This window comes from Bombus terrestris, chromosome 8 (assembly GCF_910591885.1).
Source record: "Bombus terrestris chromosome 8, iyBomTerr1.2, whole genome shotgun sequence".
Lineage (NCBI taxonomy): Eukaryota > Metazoa > Arthropoda > Insecta > Hymenoptera > Apidae > Bombus > Bombus terrestris.
Genome location: NC_063276.1, coordinates 9,700,804 through 9,727,120, shown reverse-complemented (window position 1 = coordinate 9,727,120; position 26,317 = coordinate 9,700,804). Strand labels below are relative to the sequence as shown.

Here is a 26,317-nt window from a genome sequence, read left to right as displayed (position 1 = left end):
GAATGAACGCATCACTTTAATAAACTTAGGTAAAGACATTTTCTCCGCGTTTCTGGACCAAAGAGGATCGTTTTCTGCATCCCGATCTCCTAGAAATCACCCAAGTGCAACGACTAGCTAACTGACCGTGAAACACGAACGACTCGAAATTATCGCTAAACGAAGTGGAAACTTGTCTCGCAACGAACTAGCCGCTTTACCAATTTACCAACCTCGGTTCATAGTGATCCCAGACTTTGCGCTGCGTCGCTAAGTAACCAAATGAATGACCTCTTTTTTCCTTCTCGTTCTCGGACTCCGTCTCAGATTTCGTCTCATCGAAGTATGAACGATTTAAATTTAAAATTTACGTACGTTATATGAAATATTCTATACATAAGATATATTGTACTTAGGACTTGTTGCGTAAATAACATAATCTTTACTTGAATAATAGTTGGAGATAACGAAAAAAGGGTGATGACACTATCTGTTTAAGCAATAACGTTCGCTCCCTTTCGAATTACCACACGAGCGATCGGTAATTGGTGCTCAGCGAGTGGTGATAATCGCAACGCGTTGCTTTGGATCGCGTAATTGCTTGAATGAGCTGTCGATTATCGCCACTCGCGATCGATAGATGCGATGTTGAACATGTACTCGGTTGCCTCGGAGGGATACGTGCTTTGCATTCTCCCAACCATTGAACGTCTTCAACAGTCCTTCGGCAATCAACCAAACTTTCTTTTTAGATCTTGTGAATTCGAATATCACATGAAAATCAGCATAATTCTGTTTGACAAAGAAACATTTCTATATTAACATAGACGTCTTTTCCACGGATCTATGACGTTACTTGAAACATCCACTTTGGATACTATACGAAGCGTTTTTTTATCAGGATCAATATTTCATCTTCGTGCACTTGATATCAAAGGATTTATAATAATGATAATAATTATTAATGATTATTATTTGAAGCGCAATTTAAAAATAGCCATTGTTTCGAGATAATCGAGAAGTAATCATAAATCTTCTCGCGATATAATGGTGGCACCTGATTTTATGTTTCGACTTGTTGCAACTAACGTTGGCATGTAACAATGAACCCTAATCTCCAACGTACGATTGGAGTATATGATCAAGTACGTGATTAAAGCAAAGTAGCGTAAAACAGAAGTAGTCTTTCCACAGTAAACAACTCGTAAACGTAAAATAGATTTGGTCCGGTTGACTAATTATAAACGAAGAATTAGCAATGTCATTCTGCGGGACGATCGAAAGTGGCGGGTTAAAAGTTCACGAGTTACAGAGAGGATTTCGTAAGATCACGCGACAAATTTATAGATCTCAGAAATTACACATCTCGGTTGGAAGTTGTTCTATAGAATGACCTCGTATCAACGTTCGTGACCCGTAAAATGCTCTCGAACGTTATCGTAGGTCGACGCCGTTCACAAAGCAGACGCGACGATCTCGAAGAAAGGAGTGAGAAATCGTTTTAAGCGAATATGCACGGCCGAGAATCTGGCAAACAGGTGAACGTGTTGCGATCGAACGTGGAACATCGGCGAGTAAATATTTGCGCGATTTTTTCCGCGCAAAAAGGGAGACGAAGAGCTGCAGAGGAAACTCGATCAACTTCGTGACGTTAAACTTAATTTCAAAGAGAGTGCAAAGAGCGGCGCGAAATAGCAGAGGAAAAAAGGTGCTATTTGCATAATGGCCCTTTCACCTGGAGCTGTATTTTAAAGTATGGACATTGAAGTCGCTCGACGAGCAATCGTTTGAGCAGTTTTTAAGTTCTTACTGAACAAATCGTAACCCCGAACAGAACGGAATTGTTTTATCGAGGCACCTCTAAAAACGATTACGCTGGAAAAAATGAGAAACCTTGCCGGTCGATCGAAAGAGTCTCATCAAGATTAAAAAAGGAAGTACGGTTGGTGGAACGAATGAGTCGAACATACGTATAGTTCCGACGAATGCGTTCACTTCGAAACGATTCGCGAACAAAACACGCTTTAATGAAATTGAAACGGAATCGAAACGGGACGTCGGGATCGGAATTCGCGCAGGCAATTTGTCCTGGGATTTTCGTCGACCGTTCAAATTACCGCCGAGATATTGGGTTTTTACAAAAGCCGCGGCCGCTTTCCGCGAGATCTGATTTCTTTGTTTCTTTTCACTAACTAGATTTTCTCTATTTTTTACACGAAATATCGTAGAAAGAGAAATCAAAGTGATCTGACGAACGGGTTGATTTCCACGATTGCTCTCTATCGAAGGTCTATATCCTCTTTTGAATTTCTATCGATCGTGCGCAATTAGAATGGCGTTACAGAGTAAGATTCAAATGGCAGAGAAGGCCCAGGCGTTCGTGGAAACGCGTTCGAGAGAAGACGAAGATCAGAGAAGTTCGCAGTGCGACGAAGTAGACTCTTGTCGAACAATGACAGGTTACGAGGATGTATAATCACGACACCGTTCCAGCGACAGACGATAGGACGGAAACAGAAGTTGGAAAGCGACTGATGTTCGAGTGCTGATCAGACAAGTACCAGAGGGAATACCGAACTGGAGAGGTGACGAGATGGAGGAAAAGGATTACAAGAAAAGTGGAAAAAAGCAGAAGACGAGAAGAGAGGAATGTTACTTGCATGCATTCAGTGGTTTTGTTAGCGAGAATCTGTGGCTTTGTGTATATGTAAGTCAGGGATTGTAACGCAATTCCTTTGACGTGAGAACGAACAATTATTGGTCAAAGGACATTGCCATAATTTTTAATAGATTTATTAGGAATTTTTTTTTATAGATAATTACGAATTCAAAATACATCTTGTTCTTTATTTCCCAATATTTTAAAAGAAAAGTGTTACGAAGTGAAATACTGTTGAGGTTATTAGATGTATAAAGAGAGAAAAACGCGTGGATAAAGTGTAAGGTATAAAATATATATATATATTTAATAGAGAAGTGTAATAATAAGTAGGAATACAATTTGAGCTGGTCCACATCCACACGCTAGCAGTGTTACCTTATAACTGAAAAACCCCGCAGCCAACGTCGCCTGTCTATTGTTTATGGTCTGCCTTCATGCTAGTCTTTTGTCTATATGCTGTCGATAGCTTCAGCGCTTGAGAAAACTAAAAAGATCAGATGTAGAGTTTTAAGAAGTGGTGACCACTTCAACAAATACGGAATTAGAATCTAAAGCATGGTAAAAATTTGTATGATTGTAACTGTTTGAAGAAAAGAATCAATTTTAGACGTTATCAAACAAGAAATTCGACGTTTTTAAAATTGTCAGTTTGGTGTACCCAGCTAATTGGCGTAAAGTAAGAAGCAGAAAAATATAAACGCGACACGAGCAGTTCGACGTAAAAAGGTATCGGTTTATCTGGTTCGTTAGAGGTCCAACAATCGAAGCAGCGTCCTCGCTAATACGATAATCTTCGATCCGATGCGGAAATTACGGTACTCGGCTGGAGAAAACAGACCCGCTAATGTATTTTTCCTGGCATTGTCTCAAACACCGGCAATGCTGCTTAACAGTTCCCCTCGATGCGAAAGAAGCCTTTGGGGCTCGTAATCAACGTTCATCGCTTCCGGATAATTCGATGGTTCACTAACTTCAACCAATCATCGCGACACAAAATCGAAATTGGAATTGTTCCAAGGGATGAATACTTTTAACATAAAAACACGGCGTTAGCACGAGCAATTTCATAATTTGTTACATTTCGCGTAATACAAACACGCTATGCAACAACCGGAAATTTGAAGGATAGCTTCAGATATTTTTATTAGATCACGAGTTTGAAGCGGAAGATTTAAAAATTGAAAGATCTGCAGCGATAAGAAGACAGCTCCAATATTTAAATTGTATTTGATCAATTTACCCTCAGAGAGACTCGTTTATTAGAGCAGAAGAAAAGATGTAGATTTCACATTCAAAAATTCTAGGAATGTATTACGAGGAGTACATGTAATTTGGTTATGACTTTACAGCACGTTTGAACAAATTATTTGGTGGAAAATCGAGCTGCCTTCTTAATTAAAGAGCTCTTGTAATTGTCGGGTCTATTAACTACTGTTTAACGCATAATGCAATTTTAAAAAGTCTAGATTAGCCGTAAGGAGCTACCTGAGAAAAAATAGGTCGGCTCCTTTAGAAGGAGCGTTCTAGAAAATTAATGGTCAGACGTATAGTCTCCTCATAATTTATCGCGCCGAATGCTTCAGGTAAACCTTTCGGCAATAATGAAATTCTTGGCGACGCGTTTATTCAACGAAAACGTCACGGTCTTAAATAGTCGCATCGTTCGATAAACTGTAATTCTCCGTATTTCTCTTCTGACTTTATGCGTCGTCCTCGAAAGCGCTTCTGAACATGTTTCCATTTAACATCCGTTCTTTCCAGCAACCACGAACGACCAATTATCAGACAAGCTTACCTGATATCAACTGTCACGAGCACCGAGCGGTACAATGTTAACGAAGGAAATGAAAAGCAATACCCAAGCAACCGAGATTGGACAATAATCGGTGCATGATCTCGATAAAAGCTCACCCCTTGATCCTAACTTCCCTAACGTATCTCGAGAAGGGAACTTTCTATTGGCTGAGAAAGCTATTTAACTTGTCCTGTGATCTCAATGAAAGATCAGAGAAATATCATCGCGCGCAAAAAAGGTTTTCCATCTTGGATTCGATTGAAAGGAGAGCGTGGAAATTTGTACGTCGGAGTGTATTGTGCGGGAGACTCGTTCGATCAGGAAGGGACAAAGCGATAACGTCGCGATCCCGTTGTCGTAAAGGGTAGAAAAAAGTTACAAAAAGAATAAGAAGAGAGTCAGCTCTCTTATCGATCCCGGTAAAGCATGCAATAAGCTCGTGGCAAAGTGGATGATAATACCCACAGGTGTATTCTACCAATTGTAGTTACATCTGAGAATGTTCCATCGGAGTGGCATTACATGTAAACAAGAAATTTAAAGAAAATTAAGAGAAGAGAGTGTCGAAATTAATCGATTTCGGCTCTAATCGCTGTCCCATCATCATAAGATAGAAACAAATAATCATTAGTTTTAAAAGTACTAAACAACTGAGATGCAATTTTCGCCTTTACGATGTGATCAGGAGCCACACTCAATCTACGTCGTATAGCTTGATAGTAGCGATTTAAACGAGAATTAAGGTATATTGTTTCGAGCGTGATAATACTCCATGACGCGTTCTCGTTAGTCTGTAACGCGGGTTAGAAGAAAGAGGCTAAGAAAGGGAGAAAAAGAAGAAAAATATGGGAGAAACTGCTATGGTCCAGTAACCAGCGCTCAAGGGGCGAAGAGAAAGCGTGAAAGGAACGAAGAAAATAATAACCAGGTAGTTTAATCGCTTTGCTCGTGTACAGAGAATGTTCGCGAGATGGAAAGTTTGGTGTATCGATTCCTCACGACAATGAGAAATCTCAAGCGAGATCTCAAGTGAATGCCAGTGAAATGGTGTAACGGCACGAGCGGGCTGCTTTCAACTCCTTTTTCAACCACCGCGCAGTTACACGCTCGCTTTGCCTCCAAAACCCGTTTTTTCTCTTTGCGTCGATTTGAATAACTTTTAAAATACACTAACCGTAATGTAGTTTTCGGCGACTGAGGCTTTGAGCACGCACGCGCTGTGTTTTACCTCTTTTACCATTGCTGATCGGACACGCCGCAGACCAAAATCCATATACATCCTCTTTTTTCCCTGGCATTCTCGAAAACAGTATTTTTCCTACCGAAGAGGGGGAAAGTTGACGTTATTGTGGGCAGTGGGAATTCGCATGGATGATGACTAATAGAGAATCGAGCGAATGTTTATGCTCAAACATCAGTATTGAGAGGGAAAAACGCACGAATAAACTTGGATGCATGGTAACACGTGGAATTTTCGCTGCTCGTGGCAAAAGTGTGTTATCTCTAACTGTGAGATCTCTAAGAGTGCGGTATGTTTGTGAAAGCTTCCCCTGACAAAATAAATTCACTTGGTAAATACCATCCAGTGCCTATAGAAAGCACAAATCAGCATGAATGTAGAACTCAATCCGAAGTGCTACAAAATAAACAGAAGGGAAACTACTTCCAAAAAAGGCAACGCTGTTTTATAAGAATCGTTTAAGATTCAGAGAGACATGCTTGGAGAAGATCGAGTCGTCTGTTAAGTGGGAATTATTATTGTTGTGTCATTCTGTTTTTTTATTGCTAAATAAATATTTAACGTTCTTGTTACTTTATTTTATATCTAATATAAGTTTGTAAAAACGCGGAAGGGACTATTCCGTCCAACACTCACCGCTGGAAATCCGTCGGGCATCGTTTCTGCCTTATACATCCGCATCTTTTCGGTGGTATCTCGTAGGATCTCTTCATCTCGAAGGTTCGCTTAACATACTTATCACGTAAGACCTACTTTCCCTACGCTTTCCACGTACTACCTTCCCATATATTCTTACATTAATGAATAAAAACCTATCTTACGGTGACTTGCGAAAGTACCTATGCGGACACTTGTAGATATCTTCTATGAATATATTACGTTATACAAAGCATATTAAAATTCTATTAGCACTACTATGAGACTCGACAATCGCAATTACGATCGTAAAGTTTATTTAGTTAAGTTTGAAATTGCAAGATATTTATTTAATATAGATAGGTATGTACATATATACGTAGGATATATATATACACACATATATATTCGCAGAATAATATTTAAGCAGTCCAATTATCCCTTATATTCATAAATCTCAATATTTGGTGAAACAACATTTAACAGTTACTGTATATTTAAGATGGATACTCATACTAATTTTTTATTAAATATACATGTTTGAAATAAATATTTTGTAACTTTTATATACATTTTCAAATTGATTTCAAAGACCAATATAATGATGTTGTGTCTCGTTACAATTCTAATGGAATTTTAAAATGTTTTATATAATACATACGATATAGACATAAAAGTTTTCTATAGTCAGCGTTCAAATATTTTCGTGAGCCGGTGTACAAACAAACATCTCTACGCTGTTTTTCCAGAACGTTAACATGATCCAAAAGAACAAAGGATCGTCGTGACACATCGTATCTTGAAACTTCTTCCTGACCGGTTACGATCGGTTTACGGACAAATCGCTTTAGGAAATAAATGGTGGAACGAGCCGTAGTCAGCCGGGGGGCATCTTGTTTGTAACAGCGGAGAACATTCGCGATCGATTAGGTTATCGGTGTGTGTTAGGAGTATCAAGCCATTGAGAGAACATCGACGACCGAGTACAAAGCTGACTACGCTCGTTCGACCATGTCGTATCGCTTTGAAAGGGAGCGAGAAATTTTCAAATTGCTTCATTACCAAAGGAAGTAGTATAACCGATGCATCGAGCGAAAGCTTTTCGACACGCCTCCTTGACAAAAGCGAAATGGTCGCGATGCATTCACTGTCTCTGCGACAGACGGAACCGAGCACAACGACAATTCTTAAATAATGCATTCGCGCGTTCAACGCAAAGCGCGTTCGCTGAATTGTTCAAGATACAACTTGATACTCCACTGTCGGTAAACTTTCCGGCCGAAAAAGTAGAAAACGCCTTGAAAATTGTCACTCCTCCCCTTTTTACCTTCCTTTCGCTTGCGTCTTGCTTCTTTTGTCACGATTTAGCGATTTAATCGCAATTGTGATCGAAATCTGAAGAAGATAATAGAAAACATTAGACTGTAATAAATTTATTCAGCAGTAGAAGAATGGATACATAGATGAATAGTGTAAGGAATATCCGGCATTGTTCACGTTGTATAGTTCTAGAACGTTTACGCGGAATATTGCGATAGCGTGCGAAATTTAAGCCAATGTATAGACGTATTCTACGTTGCGCACACGATTGTCTCGTTTCTCTTCGGGTATTATCGTGGTTACGTTATTTGGGAAGTTGACGCACAGGGTTCGTTAATTACGACACCAATCATTACCTTTGCGCTTATACGTATGTAATTACACGACCCTGCAAATAGTTGCAAACATACAAATTGTGAATCTAGCTAATGAATATCGAAACTGATCAGCAAATTTGCCGACGATTTGCCATAGTTTGAAAATCGCGAATTAATTTATTAGAGAATGTTAAAGAAAGCTGTGAACAGGAATAGACTACTTGACTCTTGGCCTGTTCCAAAGAAAGTTTAAATATAAAGATATCCGAGTCTGAAATATTCCTATGAAACATCGAAAATCTATGCAATAATAAACCATTTAAATGCAAATGCAAAGTGTATGAACGAGCTTGGAATAAATTGCTCGGCGGGTCGTTTTCCGATTACTGTTGGTAATTTACCGGAGCAACGATTTCCCCTTTGACGACAAGCACATTCTCATCTCACCAGGAAGCGGTGTGTGGTGCAACAAACAGTTAAAAATAAAACTCGGCCCGCAGTATGTATTTTTCGCATTTCCAGATCTAGCTCGACGAGAACGCGAACATTTTAAATTTAAAATTGCCTCAACTCTGTTTTTTAATCAGCTGTTTGGAGCGAAGTAGAAATTCCTTGGCGGTTCTGATCTGCCTCGTGAAATTGAACGCGTCACGCCTTTTTCTCTCTTTTTTTCTCCATCCCTCGAGGATCGAGATACAGTAAACCATCCTATATTCAAACTATATAATAGACCCAAAGTGCAATTTCCAGATAATAGAACAATCACTTTTCTGATATTAAATTTCATTTATTCAAATAGAGATCAAGAAAATCGTTAGTTTATTTCAATAATTGAGAATCCTCTATCTTCTTAGCTGCTGAATTATATAAATTTGTTAACACAAGTAATTCTGTAGGATTACTTTCTTTTTGTAGGTCAAGGTATCGAAGTCCTTTTTCAAATGTCTCGATTGCTTTGGAATAAGAAAATACTTCCTCGATGTTCATTCATTTATTATTTCAGTTCGCGTGAAATTTATTCATATAGTCTATGTCACTCATAAACGAAGCGTTCGTCTATCACGGAATTAAATGTGGCCTTTCATTTTCTCCCTGTCTGCCTCTATTTTTCAGCAAAATCTTATATCACGTAGTTTAACAACTTCCTTTTTGTAAATATAAAAAACACACCATGCATATAACGAAGGCATCTATCAAAAGCGGGCATTCTATTTGTATAACAACACGTACCAGCGTATTTGAAAACGTAAAAATCCTCCACCCAAAACCTTCTCGCGCGCTTAACGAACCGCAAACAAATTCTAATTTAGCTCTCCCCTCGGTGGCATGACATATCTTTTCTCGCCTCGTAACGATTTGGGACAGAAGATAATTTGGAAATTTCATTTGGTTATTAGTAACTCGCAGCGAGAAATACGCACGTTTCTCTCATTTGATTAATAGCAAAGTTTGAACGGTATCGCGGACGAATACACGTGCACGCGTTTGGTTATTTACCTAAACATTGACTGTTGCCGTAATAATAATTATTTTACGATAGCGTTATTATGCACAAATCATTATTAACACCGTTGGCATAACCGCGGCTGTGGCTACGGCGAGCATGTTGCCTTATGCAGGCAAATCCAAACTGCAATTCAAATCGATCATTTGTCGGATCATTGAATAATTGATACGCGACAGATTTTGTTGAAACACGCGCTTGTACGAATCGATCCTACACAGAGCAGAGAGGAGAAAATTAAAAGAGATTTTTCTTTGGAAATTGCCGCGATTTACGTGAAATGATCTTTAACGATAGAGCTGCGGTTTCTCGGTCGAAACCATCTCGACGAGTTGAATAACCAAACGACCGATGCTAACGAATTGCATTACGCTCGCACCGTAATTGTGTTAAAAATGTATTCGACGCGCAACGCGATGTGCCTTCGCTCTTTGCCGCGCCGATAATTAATTTCTTCCAGATACACGATAACGATTTCAAACGGGGAATTCGCATGCATGAAACGTAATACGAGCGGCGACACAAAAGCGCGTGCTTCTGCATCGACGTTTAAACATGATACATGGATAAACGGATTGATAGGTAAATGGATAGATATATAGAAGAGATAGATGAATTTGCAGATAGATCTGGCGAGTGGATGGACAGATGGACAGATAAGTGTGCGAATAGATTTGAAACAAGATACCACGGAACAAGGATCGGTCGAAAAGCTATGCGACGAACACTGGCTCAGAAAAGTATTATCATAAAAAATGTTTATGTAAAAATATATATGTCATATGTGTTATATTGTAGAACATCTTAAAGCTTCATTAATACTATGTAATACGACTCGTCCAGCATTCCCTACCCCATACCACTATTTCATTCCTTATATTTCTTATTTCATTTCAAATCTTACGTTGTCTACCCTATGTACGTATAATATATACACCATTTACATTCTCAAAACGTTTCTAGCAAATATTCAAACACTTTCTACCCAATAACCATCAACTTTTTCATCGTGAATCACACGATATAATAATTATTCGTCTCGCGTACTTAGAAACTTCGTCGCGCAGGCGTTTCCTTATTTACTATTCCTTGCTTTACATCGGGAAAGATTTCAAAGATTTAACTTGTACGGCAAAGTTCGTGGAATGTAATCAAATCGAAATTCCTTGTCAAATAGCTTCGTGTACTCTCCAATCCCGATGCTTAAAGACTTTCTATAGAAACCAATTATTTTAAAGCATGTTGCACAAGGTGGACCGGTGGAATATATGGTGATTCGTAGCGAAAAAAATTGCACGCGGTTGACGAATCGTCAAGAGCTAGAAATGTCTATCGGCTGACGTAACAATGACGGTCGAACATTCGCGTCCAATGGATATGCATTGGATATGCATGCAGTAGTAAATTCTACTTGTCGGTATTCTGCGATGCACTTCATTGTCGATATAGCCGTTCTACAGAGCTTGTTATCCACAGTGAAAATCCACCCGAATTTTCACACTAAAATTATTTACGAGAGAAGATCGAGCATTACAATTATTTCGTGCATTACGAGAAACTGGATGATGTATTTAGTACGATATAGTATAAGCGGTATAGATTGAAGATTATCGTATATTGAGGATGCAGTCACAAGAAGTACTTTCTCAAAAGTCTTTGAGTTGAATCTCATTTAATGACATCGAGGTTACGTAAGATGGGCGTAGAATTTCCAGATCGAAACTCGTTAAACCGTACTGCACGCGTAAAGACTCTTCTCATCGATCGAATCGTATCAGGACAAGGAGGAGCGAGGATCTTTTAAAATCGAAAGATTGCCAAGGAAACGATTTGAAAGTAATTATATGGTCGACTAGCTTTCTTGCCTCGATCACAGTGCGCGTTGTCCCAAGGGAGGAATCGGCGTACGAAATTCTTTTAATAATCGGCCTGATAACGCGAAAAGCACCATGGGCAATTTCCTCGATTTACTTTCCAATCGATAGTAGGTATCGCTGTTCACGTCGAGATTAAAGGTACGTACACTACCATTCATAACTACTAGCCATTTATGGAAAGCGAGGCGACTAGGAAATTATTGAAACCTCTAAGAATTATTATATTTCCTTGCTTTTAAAACTTTGCACAAAGGTAGATAAAAATTGTAGAATTTTCAGATAAATGCAGAATATATATAGTAATTTTATATTCATTATGTTCTTCTTACAAGTACATTTCTTACATATTTTGCTCTTTTTGTTGAGAATTACTTTGCACAAATGCAAAGACGTGATCGATTAATCTTCGCTAATTTAAATTGATTACAGTGAAGTCCTAGTTATTCAGGTCCCGTTTAATCGAAGTTCCATCTTTTCCGAGGTACTTTGAACTTTAGCATATCTTCATTTTTTCCGAAGGTTTAATTTAAAAAGTACGAAAGTGTAAATAGTCAGGTACTGCTCAGTAGTCAGGACTGCTAATCAGTCAATTAGTTAATTAAACTTGGATACATCTATATTATTAAATTATAAAAATGTTTTCTAATATTTTATTGCACAAGGTAACAGCCATCATCATTTCCTTATTATTCAAATTTTCAATTATCTGAGATAAGTTCGGTCCACATCACGTCGGGTAATCGCTCCTCTACTGCGTCGCTTCTTACATAAAGCCAGGAAATGTTCGAATACCTCCTTTATGACAGGGGGAGTACATGCATATGTATACCTCCATATGCAGAGCCGATATAAGAGCAAGTTTGATAGTATCTCCATAAATAAACGCGTCCTGTATAGTCCAGCCGGGCAGAGTTGAGCTTTTATTGGAAAATTGAAACCTTTCGCCACGCAGAAATTTATTGGCTGGAATATCGTCGCGTTCTAACGCTGTTAATTTGTTCCGTGCACCATATGGAACCGTATAGAACGACGTACATCTACATACATGATATCGTATCGAGAGTATAGCCAAAGTTATACTAAATGAAGTTTTTACTCGGTGGTCGCGCAATGCGCAATTGTGTAACCGTCGAAGAATATTTAACATCGAAGGACGCATCCAACGTCGAACCGCAATTTTCCAAACCTAACTATGACGTTTTGAATACATTCGTATTGACTGCACGTTCTGTTCCAACTGTGTGCGGTCAGGCCTATTAAGTATTAGAACGCAAATCGGACGAATGTAATTGTGACGAACGGAATTCGTTGGCGCGCTATTAGCGCCCGTTGCATAATTGAGATTCTCGAATCTTGACAAAGTGGTCCTTGGTCGGAACTCGAGCGGAATATATCTACTTACTTGTGCCATTGATTCTTCGTAATCGCTGAAACGACATCGGACGGTAATCAAATCTTCTCGGAGTAAAGTAATTTCGAAGCGATCTCATTCATCGCGCATTAGGATCTATGGAGCGGTCGCGCGTAGCTCGTCACGAAACTATCGATTAGCGATGTATCGATTGATTTGAGAAGACCGGTAAGGCAGAAGGAAGGACGACAAAACGGAAAAATCTCGTCTTCAAGTGGTCTCGACTCGATCGAAAGACGAATGCCAAGCAGAGTTTAGAACGGTAGGTGTTCGACTAACTTTGGACGAGTACGCGAAACAAAAGTTGAAGGGTTAAAGTTTGCCACGCATTCAGGACGATAGTACCCTAGACAGGCAAGCTATTTCCACGACCACGACAGCGAACAACTTCGCTACTACGAAATGCCAGCGAAAGGTAAATTTGTTGGGCCGGAGAGCAATCAACGACCGAGTTTATCCAAATGAATCGATGGACATTCAGAGGGTCAGCGAAAGTATCACTATGCAACATCGATAAATGAACGAACGTTTAAACAATGAGAAAGGAATGGAGGAGAGATAAAAGAATAAAATGAATGAAGGAGGGAAGAAAGGAAGGAAGGAACGAATGTAAGAATAGCAAGTAAAGGATCCAAAGCGGTTAATGCGATTCAAGCGGATTTTCTTTGAAGTCTTTCCAAGTAGATCCAACGCAAAGAAGATTACTCGGGTGGAATGACATTACGTGCAAACGCGTTAAAATTCTCCATTGCTCTGTGTAAACGTCTTGGCTTGATTTTTTCGATCGTTCGACCCTGCCAAGAACGTATATCGATTTCATCTAGCTCGCAAAGAAAATAGAAGCGATGGAATTTCGAATGTAACCAAAATTAAAATTAATTATTTATATCGCGGATATTTGTTTTTCCAGCATGCACGAAAACTTCACAACGATAGACACTCGCTCACCAGGTTGCCTGTTCTCGTCGCTGCAATTGTACTCGCGCGCCTACTAATTACATTAGAATTATGATAGTTGAACACGCTTCACAAGTAATAGAGAGTGCTTGACTACCGTGAAACGCGAATTCAACGTTGATTAACCGGAAAGCAGCGTTGTTTCAACAACCATATCATAGGGTTGGTAAAGGATGCTGCGGCAATCCTGGCTGTCGCTTCATCAATCGGTGGGATATGTTATTTACCGCGTTGATTTAAAGTTTCGCCGTATGGTAAATATCGTCGTACCGATATGTCGCAAGAACGTGTCTCAGTAAAATATCCTTTGCCTGTCAAATGGATAAAAAACGGCGAGAAAGCAGCGAGAAAGATACGAGACAAGTTTCGTATCTGTCTTAAAACTGTACCGCGACGGAAAGGAGCGAAACAATTTATAATGGATCGATAGCGATTCGCTTCCTTTCTTGTAGCCACCATCGAAGATTATCTTATCCGTTTGAAGTCCACGATATCATCAATCTCCTCTGTCGTGCGAGGAAGACGACGGATGCCCTCCCTTCCTGCGCTTTAGCATGGATCTTCTTGGATAGCATTACTTCCGCGGTGCACTCGGTAAAAGTAAAAATAAAGGGAGACCAGATTTTCTCCGTTGCTCCAGTAATTTGTCGTCCTACCGTTCAAACACGTTCTGCCGTTAGTCGACGAAATAGAAACGTCCGTCAATGTCGAGACGTTTAAATTACATTTGAATTTATCATCCTCGTTCAGAACGCGCGTTGGATGCAAGCGAACCAGCTCCCGACCGCTAAGAGAGAATCGATGATAAACAGCGAGCGTTACGATTCTCTTTTTCGATTCTTTCTTTTGAGGTGGAAAAAGACTGTTTATTCAAACGAAGGCCGAAATAATAACGAGGATAATCGAATAACTCGGTGATTACGAGCGAAAGGACGTTGAACTTCGGCCCAGAATTTCGAATTGCGCTCACCATTGGTAAACTTCCGAAAGCATGGCGCGTTTCAGACGACAGAGTGCATTTGACATAATTCCCGAAGTTTGACGGGCAGCAAGAAGCAAGAGGCGAGAATTTATGCGTCGCTTGCTAAATTTAATCCGGTTTCGGCCGCCTCGATCTACGCGGCAACTTATTTCAATAACAATGTACCGTGGTTAAACCAAAATCCGTAATGCGTTGTTGCTCGTGACTCCACGCCGCGACGTCGTCAGGATCTTCGTAGAATAATCGGGAACGTGATCGTTCCTCGCAAGTCGCCAAGAAAAATTTAAAAAAATTTCAAAGTAGGATAATTTGACAAATCGTCGAACGCACGTACGTTTCGCTTCGAAAATATTAAACGATTCAGCGGCAGCCGGCTAAGCTTCGCGAAACTTGAAACAGCGAGAACGTGATTTTGTCGAGCGAATAGGTTGAGCGTAAGAAATTGGTTTAAACGTACCATTGTGCGACGCATTCTGCGTGAATGCACGCAGTTGAATGCTAGACCCTGAAATTCTATTTGCCTCGTGTCGACGATTTCCTTTCGCGATATATTTTTTCAGCCATGGGTAGTAAACTCGGAAAAAGACAATATATTCTATTCGTTTGCCAAATGTATAATAGGCATATATCTCGAGGAACTTCCGATTGTTATTGTATTATCTTTTTTTCGAGTACCGTGTAATTGGGTTTTATTCGTGCAAAATAGATTTTTACGTAAGGCACAATGGCCCGTTGAGATGACGAAACCGATTTCTCCGTACACGCCAAGTAGGAGGCGGGCAAGCTATAAAATATGAATCGCGATCGATAATCCGTTAGATATAAAATCAGGGACGAACTTTTTCCGACGTTCGAATACTGACAATTTTTCATAAGAAAGTTGCAATTTGAACATCCACGTTAATCGACGCGAGAGATACGTCCTCGGAGTACGGACCAACGATGGAGCAAGATAAAACGCAGAAAAGCTGGTAGACATAGAAAACATGCTTCTATGCGATCCGCAAAGCTGGAATTCTCTTTTCTTTCGTACGCCTTTCTTCTTTGGAAAACTCGAGCCAGCCGCGATGCAGGCTCGATTTTTCGTCGGATCGTGGTTTGAACGGCAAAGGTTTGCTGACGGATTTTAGAAGCAAACGAGCTGCATAAAAGAGAAGACATTCGCACCTGCCGTTAAACTTAAAAAATCCATTTCATCGTGCTCGTTAGGTCGATCTAGGTCGTTCATTTTCTGCAGGGCACATCTCCAGTTTCCTAATCGTGATAGGCGACGCTCGCCGTTAACTTCCCCACCTTTCGTTACAAGGGTTCCGTTTCAACGAAAAATTTTAACGAACGAGTCCGAAGTTCGCGGAGATGGGTTTAATCGAATTCGAAACATCTCTTTGGTTACGTCTCGATTCATATCGAACCCTGTGACATCGAATTGAAATTCCGCCAGGGAAAAATAATCAAATTCCATCCGAATCGATCTGAAAAATATCTTATTTATCGCTTGGCTGATAATATATCACCGGCTTGATTAACGAGAGCGGAGAAAACATGAACATCAAAGCAAGAAAACGATAAATATCGGCGTGAAATACGCTCAAGAAACGTAATCGTGATCGAAGAATTATGGGTGTGAACGAATACAACGAAAATCCAGTGGGATTTGTAAACGTACGGTATTAGGAAAAATAGAACACTGAGCTGAACCGAAGTTAAAAAAAATGAAAGTCGAGACTTATTCAGAATTTATACGAAGAACGGAGAAGGGCTTTACGCTGGAAATAGCTCTTGGCTATTTAGCCGACTAAACTCATATATACCTCAGGCTGATTCCCTCGCCTCTCTCATCGTTCCAGTATCGTCTATGTTTTTCTTTCTTCCGCTCTTCTTTCCGTCTCATTCGTTTTTCCTCACCTGTTCACTTTGCACGTTTCGCGATTCGCGACGTTCCACCGTCGCGAGTTGACGTCTCGTTAAGGATCGCCCGGCACTTTGCGTTTCTTTCGCCTTCCTTTCTGCCTCGCTAATAAAAAGAAAGGAAAAAGGAAGGGAGCGAAAATGATGAACAAGAGAGGAGGATTCAGGAATTCGCATTGTCTCCTCCAGTGATAAACGATATTTCTTTTGAGGAGGATCTAGATCAAACAAACTTTTTCCTCCGCTTTGTTGTTTTTTCCGTGAACTATTCGCAGAAAGTTGATAAAAAACATCGGGGCGTGGGCGATACGCTTTTAATTGGAATCGTCGCATTATTATTTCAGGCGTTGCCGAAATATTGGACAGCTTTTGTCCTGCAACTGTGTTCTAGCCTCGAAAATCGCGAAAAAGGAAACGAACCTTCCACCTGACGACAATGGCGTGTCCTTCGATATTTTTACGAGCTTAATTTGAGAAACCTGGAGGTCGCGTAAGAAACGTAGAAACGTAATTTCTTGTCCCCGAGATTTTTATACACCGTTTAACTTTCGCGAGTCAGCGAGCGTAACATATGTCCGCTGTCATGTCACTGTTACTTTAGAATATTCCATGTGAATTATTACGCGAAGCAACGAACCAGTTATACATATCGAGCCTCGGATTAATTATTTATCGCATACTGGACGAAACGTAACGAAAGACTAATTTTACGCGACACTCGACTGGCTTTTATTTTTTCGTTATAGGTTGATTCGTTCCAATTGGATCTCTGTTCTACGCCTCTGTCGATTTCATATCGATCGAGGAAGATATTCGAAAAGTGGAGCGAACGATCTTTCGCGCGGTTAAACTCGTAATGTTTTTCCGATTCAAGGGGCAAATCCTTCCAATTCTTCTAATTTTCGTCTCATTGTTTACCAAAGACAATAATTGGTATTCGTGCTTTGACGAGAATACTGAATGCTGTGTCTTTAATTATTACTCGATCGCGCGGTGTTTCGAAAATATGCTCGACCGGGCACGATCGTGTTGCAGAATTCGGTAAACTACAAGCAAATTCGTTGCTCAAATTTATCACTGTACATTTAAATGTGCACGGTAATCAGACGTATACACCTGGCTGACCTTTGACTTATCGTTAGATATAAGCAGAATAACCTCGAACGCCCACGTAAATACATTAATAATTCACAATTCTATTTGAAGTTTTGGCCAACGAATAACGACCACTTTGATAAAATCGGTCACTCCATGTTTCGCGAAAACATATTTAACCGCTCGTGCGTTGAAAACTCGTGGTCAAATTCTCCAATGTAATCTGTACGTATCTATGTTCGTATGCAAGAGTTTCCACATAAAATTTGGCACTGTTACAAATTCTACGCACTGGTGGAAATTGTATACAATATTTTTGCGATACAGAAAAGTAAAGGAGTAATACCAATGCGACTATACGTTATCTTAAGTTAATGCAATACAATGTGTACTGTATCGTACGGCGACACCGATATCCGGCAATGCAATCTGACCGTACAATCTGGTCATGCAATCTGGCCACGCTGCTTGACCAGTAACTCGACAGTATCAGTCGTAGATATGTCGTTCGTCGAAGATAATCTATGAACGATAACGGCTGAGATCTCACTTCCGTCTTTGAATTAGAAATTGATTTCGATTTTTATTTTAATTTGCGTAACAGTCGATATTGGACAGAAATTTTTTGTTTGTCATCCCTATCTGTAACCTTTTATCGTGTTCAAGGAGAGTTCGACAAGTAAAACATGTTCTAACACTGTTGGAATAAACGAACGCATATCAATAATTACTTAGCATACATAACGAGAGCGTTGCTTTCTCATTTTTTCTGAATATTTAACCCGTATGAAGTTTTTCCCTCAGAGAAGATAATTTTGAACATTCGTTTGTATTCTAGTTGCCAGTCATCAGAAATCTCAAGGGAAGCAAGCATAATTAATTTCGGTATCGAGGTATTAAAGCTCTCGGTTAGTTGGCAAACTCGGCTTTTTAAATTTAATTAAAAATCCATGATTATTTCTTATTGTTGGTTATTTAATTTTAATTTCGTATTTATATTTCAAGAAGAGCATAAAGGTAGGAGAAATCTCCCGTTTCCCCTTTTCTATCGCTCTTTGAATCGTGTAAAGTAAATAGCAAAACTTTTACTGCTTCCCCATTCCTTTGTCGACTATAAGCAAATAATATCGCGCAACTGTTACGATGAAACTCGAATCAACGTAACTCAACTTCCTTTCAAAATGAAGAAAATACTTCAACGAACAGAAACTAGATCCAGACAGAAATGAACGAACAGGAGCTATTTTCATAAAAATTTTGCATCGAGACATTGTCACGATCTTTATGTTCATAGCAAAAAGTAATTTCCAAGTACCGTCGATGTATGCAACACAAAAGGATATGAAGGAATATCTGCCGTCAAAATTGAAAACGAGACCTGCGAATATTCTCAGATTTTCTCGCATGACACTCAAACCGAACATTTCGTTGAAGTTGGTGACACGCGTACGAGCACACACTTCCTCAAAGTAGCGAAAAAAAGAACGGAATGCGTTGGAAATGCCTACACCTGGGGCTTCGAATTTCATTGGGACTTTCAACTTTCCATCCCACTAATTGGCTTTCTCAGTGAATACATGTGAAATTCTCCCGTTTCCCGAGCTGCCCGAGCACCGTACAGAAGGTACAAAGTTTTCGTTCGCTCTTATTTAGCGCGATCGGCTCTATGCCTTTTTATCCTCCGCTCTGTCTGCCCTTTTGCTCTCTGCCCTGTGCATCCTCGCCACCTAAAATACATCATAAACGCGCTACTTTTTACAGAAATCCGCATAATCACGTAGCAGCGACTAAATTTCACTTTGTTTCTATTTCCAGTGGATTGCCGAACTTTTTGATTCTAAAAGCGTTACGAAACGGCGACTGTGTCGTTATGGATAAAACGAAGAATACGTCACCGCATTTTGACGAGCTCGCTATTTGCTATTTATTAAGAAAATATACACGCAATTTCCATTTTACGGCATATGCGGCAACTCAATTGAGTTATAAATATATAACACCCAGATGAACGAGAGTTTGTTTGAGTTTTAAAAATACGACGGTTTACACGCATTTAATGCAAACAGAGAATAGTTGGTTCGATCAGTTGCGAGATTTTCCATAAAATGGCGAGTTCCGTGAATAACGCAGCTGCGTTCATTTCCAGGGCAGCAAACTTATAATGAAATTTTGGCTTTGATAGCTTGCACAATAGATTGGCCTGCTTCGTAAACTAGTCGGTGGATTTCCATGCGATTCGAATCAATATGATATCAAAGATGTCTCTCTCTTTTCGTGGTATACCGTTCTAGATAAAGAAATCGTTTATTCTAAAAACCGAGAGGCTCTCAATTACGCTTGAAGGGAAAGCTTCGTTTTGCCTATTCATTCAATGAATCTCACTTCAGATTTCAACGACGTTAATAACCAGTCTATCGGCTACGTCAAAAGGAACCCAAAACTATCCCAATATTTATGAATGGAAGAACATTAATGTATCGGATTCTAGCAAATATGAGATTCGAAATAATAGAATCGATCGATTTTCTCTCCCCTTGAGCAAATTGGAATTTTTCTGCTATGAAAAGTACCAATGCCGTTCAAATAATTCGTTTGTACCTGCACGAGACGCCGCGCTTCTCTTCGTTCAATAGGAAAGAATAGAAGGAAGATGAAAATGTTTTACAATCTCTATCCTATCGACTGAAGCTGAAGATAACAATTTTGCAGGTTCGTAAGGGTTTACGGATCGATAAAGCTGGCGTACTTTTCCACTTGCGTCGAGAACGCAAAGATCGCTATGCGCTTTTGTTTCTTTTTTCTCTCTCGACCACGAGTAAGCAGGCTTCCATTGTTCGTTGTCGTTCCCCGGTGATCCCGTTTTTCGGTAATGCTGAGCTCGCGACACGCCACGCAGCCTCGGCATGGCCTACAGCCAACGCATGAACAGCCAAGGCGTTGTGTTTCACACAGTTAAGATCGGTCACCATTTGGATTCCTTTGTTCAACGACACTGTACATAATGAATTCTGCTCGTTAATCTTTATTATCGATAATAATAATAAATTTAGTGAATTTGACGAATCTTCGATTTATGTTATCATCGTGAATCGTTGATTCCGCTCTCGAAGTACACGCGAGATTATGATTTCATTTTCGAATGAAACATGTCACGTTTTCCTTTATGAATACATGTACCTGCTTCATCTGCAACGAATAAAGGATCGATCAGCGCGACGCTATCAATTAAATACACGTCCTTGCATAGAAACGAAGTTTAAGTTTCGTAGGTTTAATTAATTCGAGCAGCTCGAACGCCTTGAAACGAGTTCACTGGGCCACCAGTTAATGTATGCCGATCCACAAGGAATCGGTAATTCCCTACGTAGACCGACGCGACGGCTCCGGTATGCTGTTTGCGGTACCCAAATGCAATATACCAGAGCGTATCTGTCGCATACACGTGCTGTATCTCTCGCTTCCGTGTACCCATCAGCCGGCTACCTTGGTAAATGCGGTTAGGAAGAGATCGAAACTGTTGTCGTTCGAAACGTAATTGCCAGCAACCTGGCGTTCACGCGTCAATTATTATCCGATGCGTTCAATTTCGTCGTGTGTATACGTATATCCATATCCTTTTGTCGTTAGACTATGCTTCTCTGTTCTCCTTTCTAATATCTGCCGGCTACATACCATGTTTGTTCTCGTTCGCGCTCGTCCTCGTCCTCGCTCTCAACTTCACGCGAGTAGCTTGTCTTCGAGTATCCTCGACGGAGAAACGGGAAGCTTCACTTTGACACACGGGATTTGTTACACCGAGCTGTTCCTGACGTTACTCGGGCATCGTCGTAAAATATACGCGAGCACGTTCATACTATGCAAATGAGATTGCTATATGCTATCCCGAAAATAAAAATAGAGGGCAGTGAGAGAGACGAGCCGAATAGGGCTAGGTGTATAGACCAAGGTAAAAGAACAACAGGGTAGTAGTAATTCAAGCCTATCTGTGTATCATATACATACGAGTTATGTATATTCCTCTCTCTGTTCGTAAAGGCTAGCCGAATCGCGATCAAAAGCCGTTTAACCAGCAAAAACAAAACGCTTGATGTTTGGTCGAATTTTATTCAATTTTATTCCAGTGCAACGCCGCCGTTGGCGTGAAAGCGTTCTTCGATATGATGCACAGCGGACCGCACAAGGTGATGCTATTCGGAGCAGCTTGCACGCACGTCACAGATCCCATCGCTAAAGCATCGAAGCATTGGCGTCTCACGCAGGTAAGTTAGAAACTTTGATAAGCTCTAATTTTCTAGCATTACGACATGAATGTGATAACGAATTAAATTCCTTAGGATTGCGCCGCGTCGCGCTTACAGGATAATTGAATAACAATGGTAGATCTGTTAATGAATTTTTGATAAATTTGACTGACATTTGCTGAATCTTATAGCGAATTTTTTGACGAACCTGTTAGTAAATCTGTTAATCGGTCTTTCGATAAATTTTTTGATGGATGGTCAACTTGTTGGTCAATCTAGTTTCTGAATGTTTGTTCGGTATTAAACAAGTTTAACTATAGTTTCGTTAGCTGCTGAAACGAATACTTGTATTTCCTATTGAATATCTTTGAATATTGAATACCTTTTGCAAACAGCCATGATGATATCTTCGCAAAGATGTATTTGTGGTAGTGAGGGTGAACGTGCGAGAATAGAAAGTTTAGATTACTAAGGAGTTCCCACTACCAAGGTCTGGGATGTCCAGTGTGCAATTCAAGTTACCAGACTTCACAAGGGTGTAACTTATAACACTCAACTTCGAGAATTCTGATCTTTGTTCGAGAGAAGAGTGTCTGCATCGCATCGATCGTTGTCTTTGACACCCTTTGTCAGAACTTTAACGAACCGAATTCCTGACGAGTTATTGCGAATTCCTACGCTCCTTTCTCACCTTAATCATCCCTGTCGAATCTTCTTTGTTGCAGCTTAGCTACGCAGACACGCACCCGATGTTTACGAGCAATAGCTTTCCAAATTTCTTTAGGGTGGTGCCTTCCGAGAACGCGTTCAACGCTCCCCGCGTGGCGCTTTTAATGCATTTCAATTGGACCCGGGTCGGTACAATTTATCAAAACGAACCGAGATACGCTCTGGTGAGTATTTAAAATTTTACGAAAATATAATGAAACGTGATACACGCGCTACCGGACACTGTCAAACATTTCGTCAAACCCGCGCCACCGCGAAACTTCACCAACAAATCGTTCAAACTTGCGCGCTTCTTTCGTATCTCTTGTACCTTCGTATCTTCCCGGTTGTTGCATCCACTGTGTACAATTACAATTTACCTATGCTTACAATTTCACCCGAATCGTTAACAATCATAACAATTGATATTCGTAACCAAAAAAAAGGTCGAACTATCATTTTATTTGCTAAAAATGCAACAAGCCTCGCTCATCTCTTCCAACTTGAGCATCTCGATATTACGACGATATAAAATATAAAATTATAGTGTGATATTCGATATACGGTATCGTATACCAGCGAGAAACTTTTTATTTGTATTTACAGGCACACAATCGGCTGCTCACAGATCTGGATGACTACAGCATGGAAGTAGTGGAGTCGCAAAGCTTCGCCACCGAGGTGACCACGGCGCTCGAGAAGCTAAAAGAGAAAGATGTTAGGATAATTTTAGGGAATTTTAACGAAGCGTGGGCTAGACGAATATTCTGCGAAGCGTATAGGTGCGCGAACCTATATAATTACAAAATTATTTATTGAATATCACGAGAAGACTATGGATAGTTATGCAAATTAATATCTTTGTGAATACAATTCAATAAATGAAACTTTCTTGGCAAAAAAGCATTCGCACATCATTATATTATGTTTTGTGTCGCTTCATATGTCTACAAAAATTTGATGCTATTAAAATGAAGATGCTATTAAAATGATGCAGAACCTTATAAAAAAATTTCATTGTGTGCCAATACTTTTTGTAGTCACTAAAAACAAAGACTTTACATTAGATATTTTATTCAATTTTGCGTGTAACATAAATATGCATTTTTGCACCTTAAAGTTTCATAAACAGACCCTGAATCTACCGAAGCATATTGCGTTTGCAGATTTGGCATGTTTGGGAGAAAATATCAATGGGTGATCATGGGAACGTATGCTAATGACTGGTGGATGCATTCTGGGGGCGGATGCAATTATACTAATCTTGTGGAAGCTCTGCAGGGTGCTATATTAACTGACCTGCTGCCGATCAAGACGGAGGAGCAGGAGACCGTAGCTGGAATCGTAAGTACCAGTCATACCAGTAGAAATTCAATCGCGTGCTGTCAACATTCTTCTTGATTTTCTTTAGACAACCGAGCAGTATCAGTTCGAGTATGACTCGAGACGAGGCGGGGAGTATTCCAGATTCCACGGATATACGTACGATGGTATATGGGCGGTTGCTCTAGCTATAGAACACGTGGCAGGCAAGATAACACATCACCGTCGCAATCAGACCATGTCGGATTTCAGATACAGAGACGAATTTTGGGAAGAACTTTTTCTCGAAGCTCTGAAAAACACCAGCTTCGAAGGTGTCACGGTCAGTATGAAGCCACGATCATTCAAATTAGGTCCTCTGTAAGTCTATCTAGTCTCTATTTAAAGGATCGTGTGTGCATAATTTTCCAGGGACTCGTACGTTTCTATGATAACGAAAGGAGAGCGTATATTCTGTTGAAACAGTTTCAAAGTGAGTATGAGACGCGACGATGTCGCTAACTTGCGAGATTCGTGTGCGTTTTCTTCTATCACAGGAGACAGAGAGGTAAAGGTCGGCGAATTCAATGGCATGACAGGGGTTCTGAATCTGTCCAAGGGCGAACCCTTGGTTTGGGGAGGAAAATCACCACCAAAAGATCGAACGCTTCACATCATCGAGCAATCGACCGTAAATATTACGATCTACGCCCTGCTCGCTTCCGCGGCTAGCGTGGGTATCACCATGGCGGCCATTTTTCTCGCCATCAATATCAAATATAGAAATCAAAGGTGATTATGCGATAAAGGGATAGTTCCTTCGTCTCTCTTCTCGCGAACTTCATCGTGGACTCGTTCTGCTCGTCTTTTTGACATGAATCGAATCGAAGAGCACGGAATTAAGATGCACGGGTAAAAGGACGATCATATTCTTTTAAACGAGAAAAATCGTACCGTTGATTGTTTTTTTTTACCTCTTCTTTTTACCCGTACAGTCGCGATATTCTCTTTCCCTTCTCATGTCCGACGTTCGATCATCTTCGACGTTTCAGATACATAAAAATGTCATCGCCGCATTTAAACAACCTCATTATCGTCGGATGCATGCTGACCTACAGCAGTGTAATTTTCCTTGGGTTAGATTCGCAGCTGTCCAGCGTAACGGCATTTCCCTACATTTGCACCGCCAGAGCATGGCTATTGATGGCTGGCTTTTCCTTGGCCTTTGGTTCCATGTTCTCGAAAACATGGCGAGTACACTCGATATTCACCGATGTTAAATTGAATAAGAAGGTGAGTCGATCGGTTCGTGGTCTGCGTTTTTCATCGTAATGTCCCTTACGTTTTTCCTTTAGGTGATAAAGGATTACCAGCTGTTCATGGTGGTCGGTGTATTATTGGTTATCGATTTGGGAATTATGACGACCTGGCAGGTTGCAGATCCATTTTACCGAGAAACGAAACAAATGGAGCCTTATGTAAGCGCAACAATATCTATCCAATATACTGAGGTGAAAATATGGCGCATAAAAAAGTACGAATAGCGTGAGTTACTTCTTCCGTTTCAGCCTCATCCTTCCAGCGAAGACATCATCATAATACCAGAAAATGAATACTGTCAAAGTAATCGAATGACCATTTACTTAGGATGTATATATGCATACAAAGGTGTCTTGATGGTAGGTAAATGCTTACCGAACGATCCATTCGAGAGACAGCGTCGACATGATTACAAATTTTTCTCAAGTAACAGAAAGAAAAATTAATAGCGAAACGAAGAATGTTACACAATACAATTTTTTATCTTGTAGATATTTGGCGCGTTTTTGGCATGGGAAACCAGGCATGTTAGTATTCCGGCGTTAAACGACAGCAAATACGTCGGAATGAGTGTATACAATGTTGTGATCATGTGTGTCACCGGAGCAGCTATAAGCTTCGTGTTGGCTGACAAACAAGACGCCATGTTCATTATGTTGGCGATATTCATAATATTCTGCAGCACCGCTACTCTATGCTTAGTTTTCGTACCAAAGGTACGCAAGTTTTAAAACGCAAATTCTTATGTATTTATATCTTTTACTTCATACTATTATATTATTATTATTTTGTCGTTTTGTTGGTAAAAACAAAGCTAACGATTCGTTTTCCACGTTAGCTGATAGAATTGCGAAGGAATCCTCAAGGTGCGATAGATAAACGAATCAGAGCCACACTCAGGCCAATGTCGAAGACGCGAAGGGATTCGAGCATCACCGAATTGGAAGAACGTTTGAAAGAAGCCACGCTGGCGAATCAAAAGTTTCGTAAGCAACTGCTAGAAAAGGATTCAGAACTTCAGGTAAACGAGTGAGACAATTCAAGCAAAATAGCCATTGAATGA

The 26,317-nt window shown here is 40.1% G+C and overlaps 1 protein-coding gene across 2 annotated transcripts in view; it reads left to right on the top strand.

Annotated features, from left to right (window-relative positions):
- LOC100645756 (gamma-aminobutyric acid type B receptor subunit 2) overlaps nt 1-26,317 on the top strand; it is an 84,302-nt gene that overhangs the window by 53,377 nt on the left and 4,608 nt on the right. For both annotated transcript variants that reach the window (XM_048407974.1, XM_048407975.1), the window contains 12 exons: nt 21,805-21,942; nt 22,650-22,817; nt 23,239-23,414; nt 23,799-23,976; nt 24,044-24,277; nt 24,367-24,427; nt 24,492-24,726; nt 24,987-25,227; nt 25,290-25,412; nt 25,503-25,613; nt 25,746-25,970; nt 26,093-26,275. In XM_048407974.1, coding sequence (XP_048263931.1) covers nt 21,805-21,942; nt 22,650-22,817; nt 23,239-23,414; nt 23,799-23,976; nt 24,044-24,277; nt 24,367-24,427; nt 24,492-24,726; nt 24,987-25,227; nt 25,290-25,412; nt 25,503-25,613; nt 25,746-25,970; nt 26,093-26,275 — 2,073 coding nt within the window. The remainder of the gene's footprint in view (nt 1-21,804; nt 21,943-22,649; nt 22,818-23,238; nt 23,415-23,798; nt 23,977-24,043; nt 24,278-24,366; nt 24,428-24,491; nt 24,727-24,986; nt 25,228-25,289; nt 25,413-25,502; nt 25,614-25,745; nt 25,971-26,092; nt 26,276-26,317) is intronic.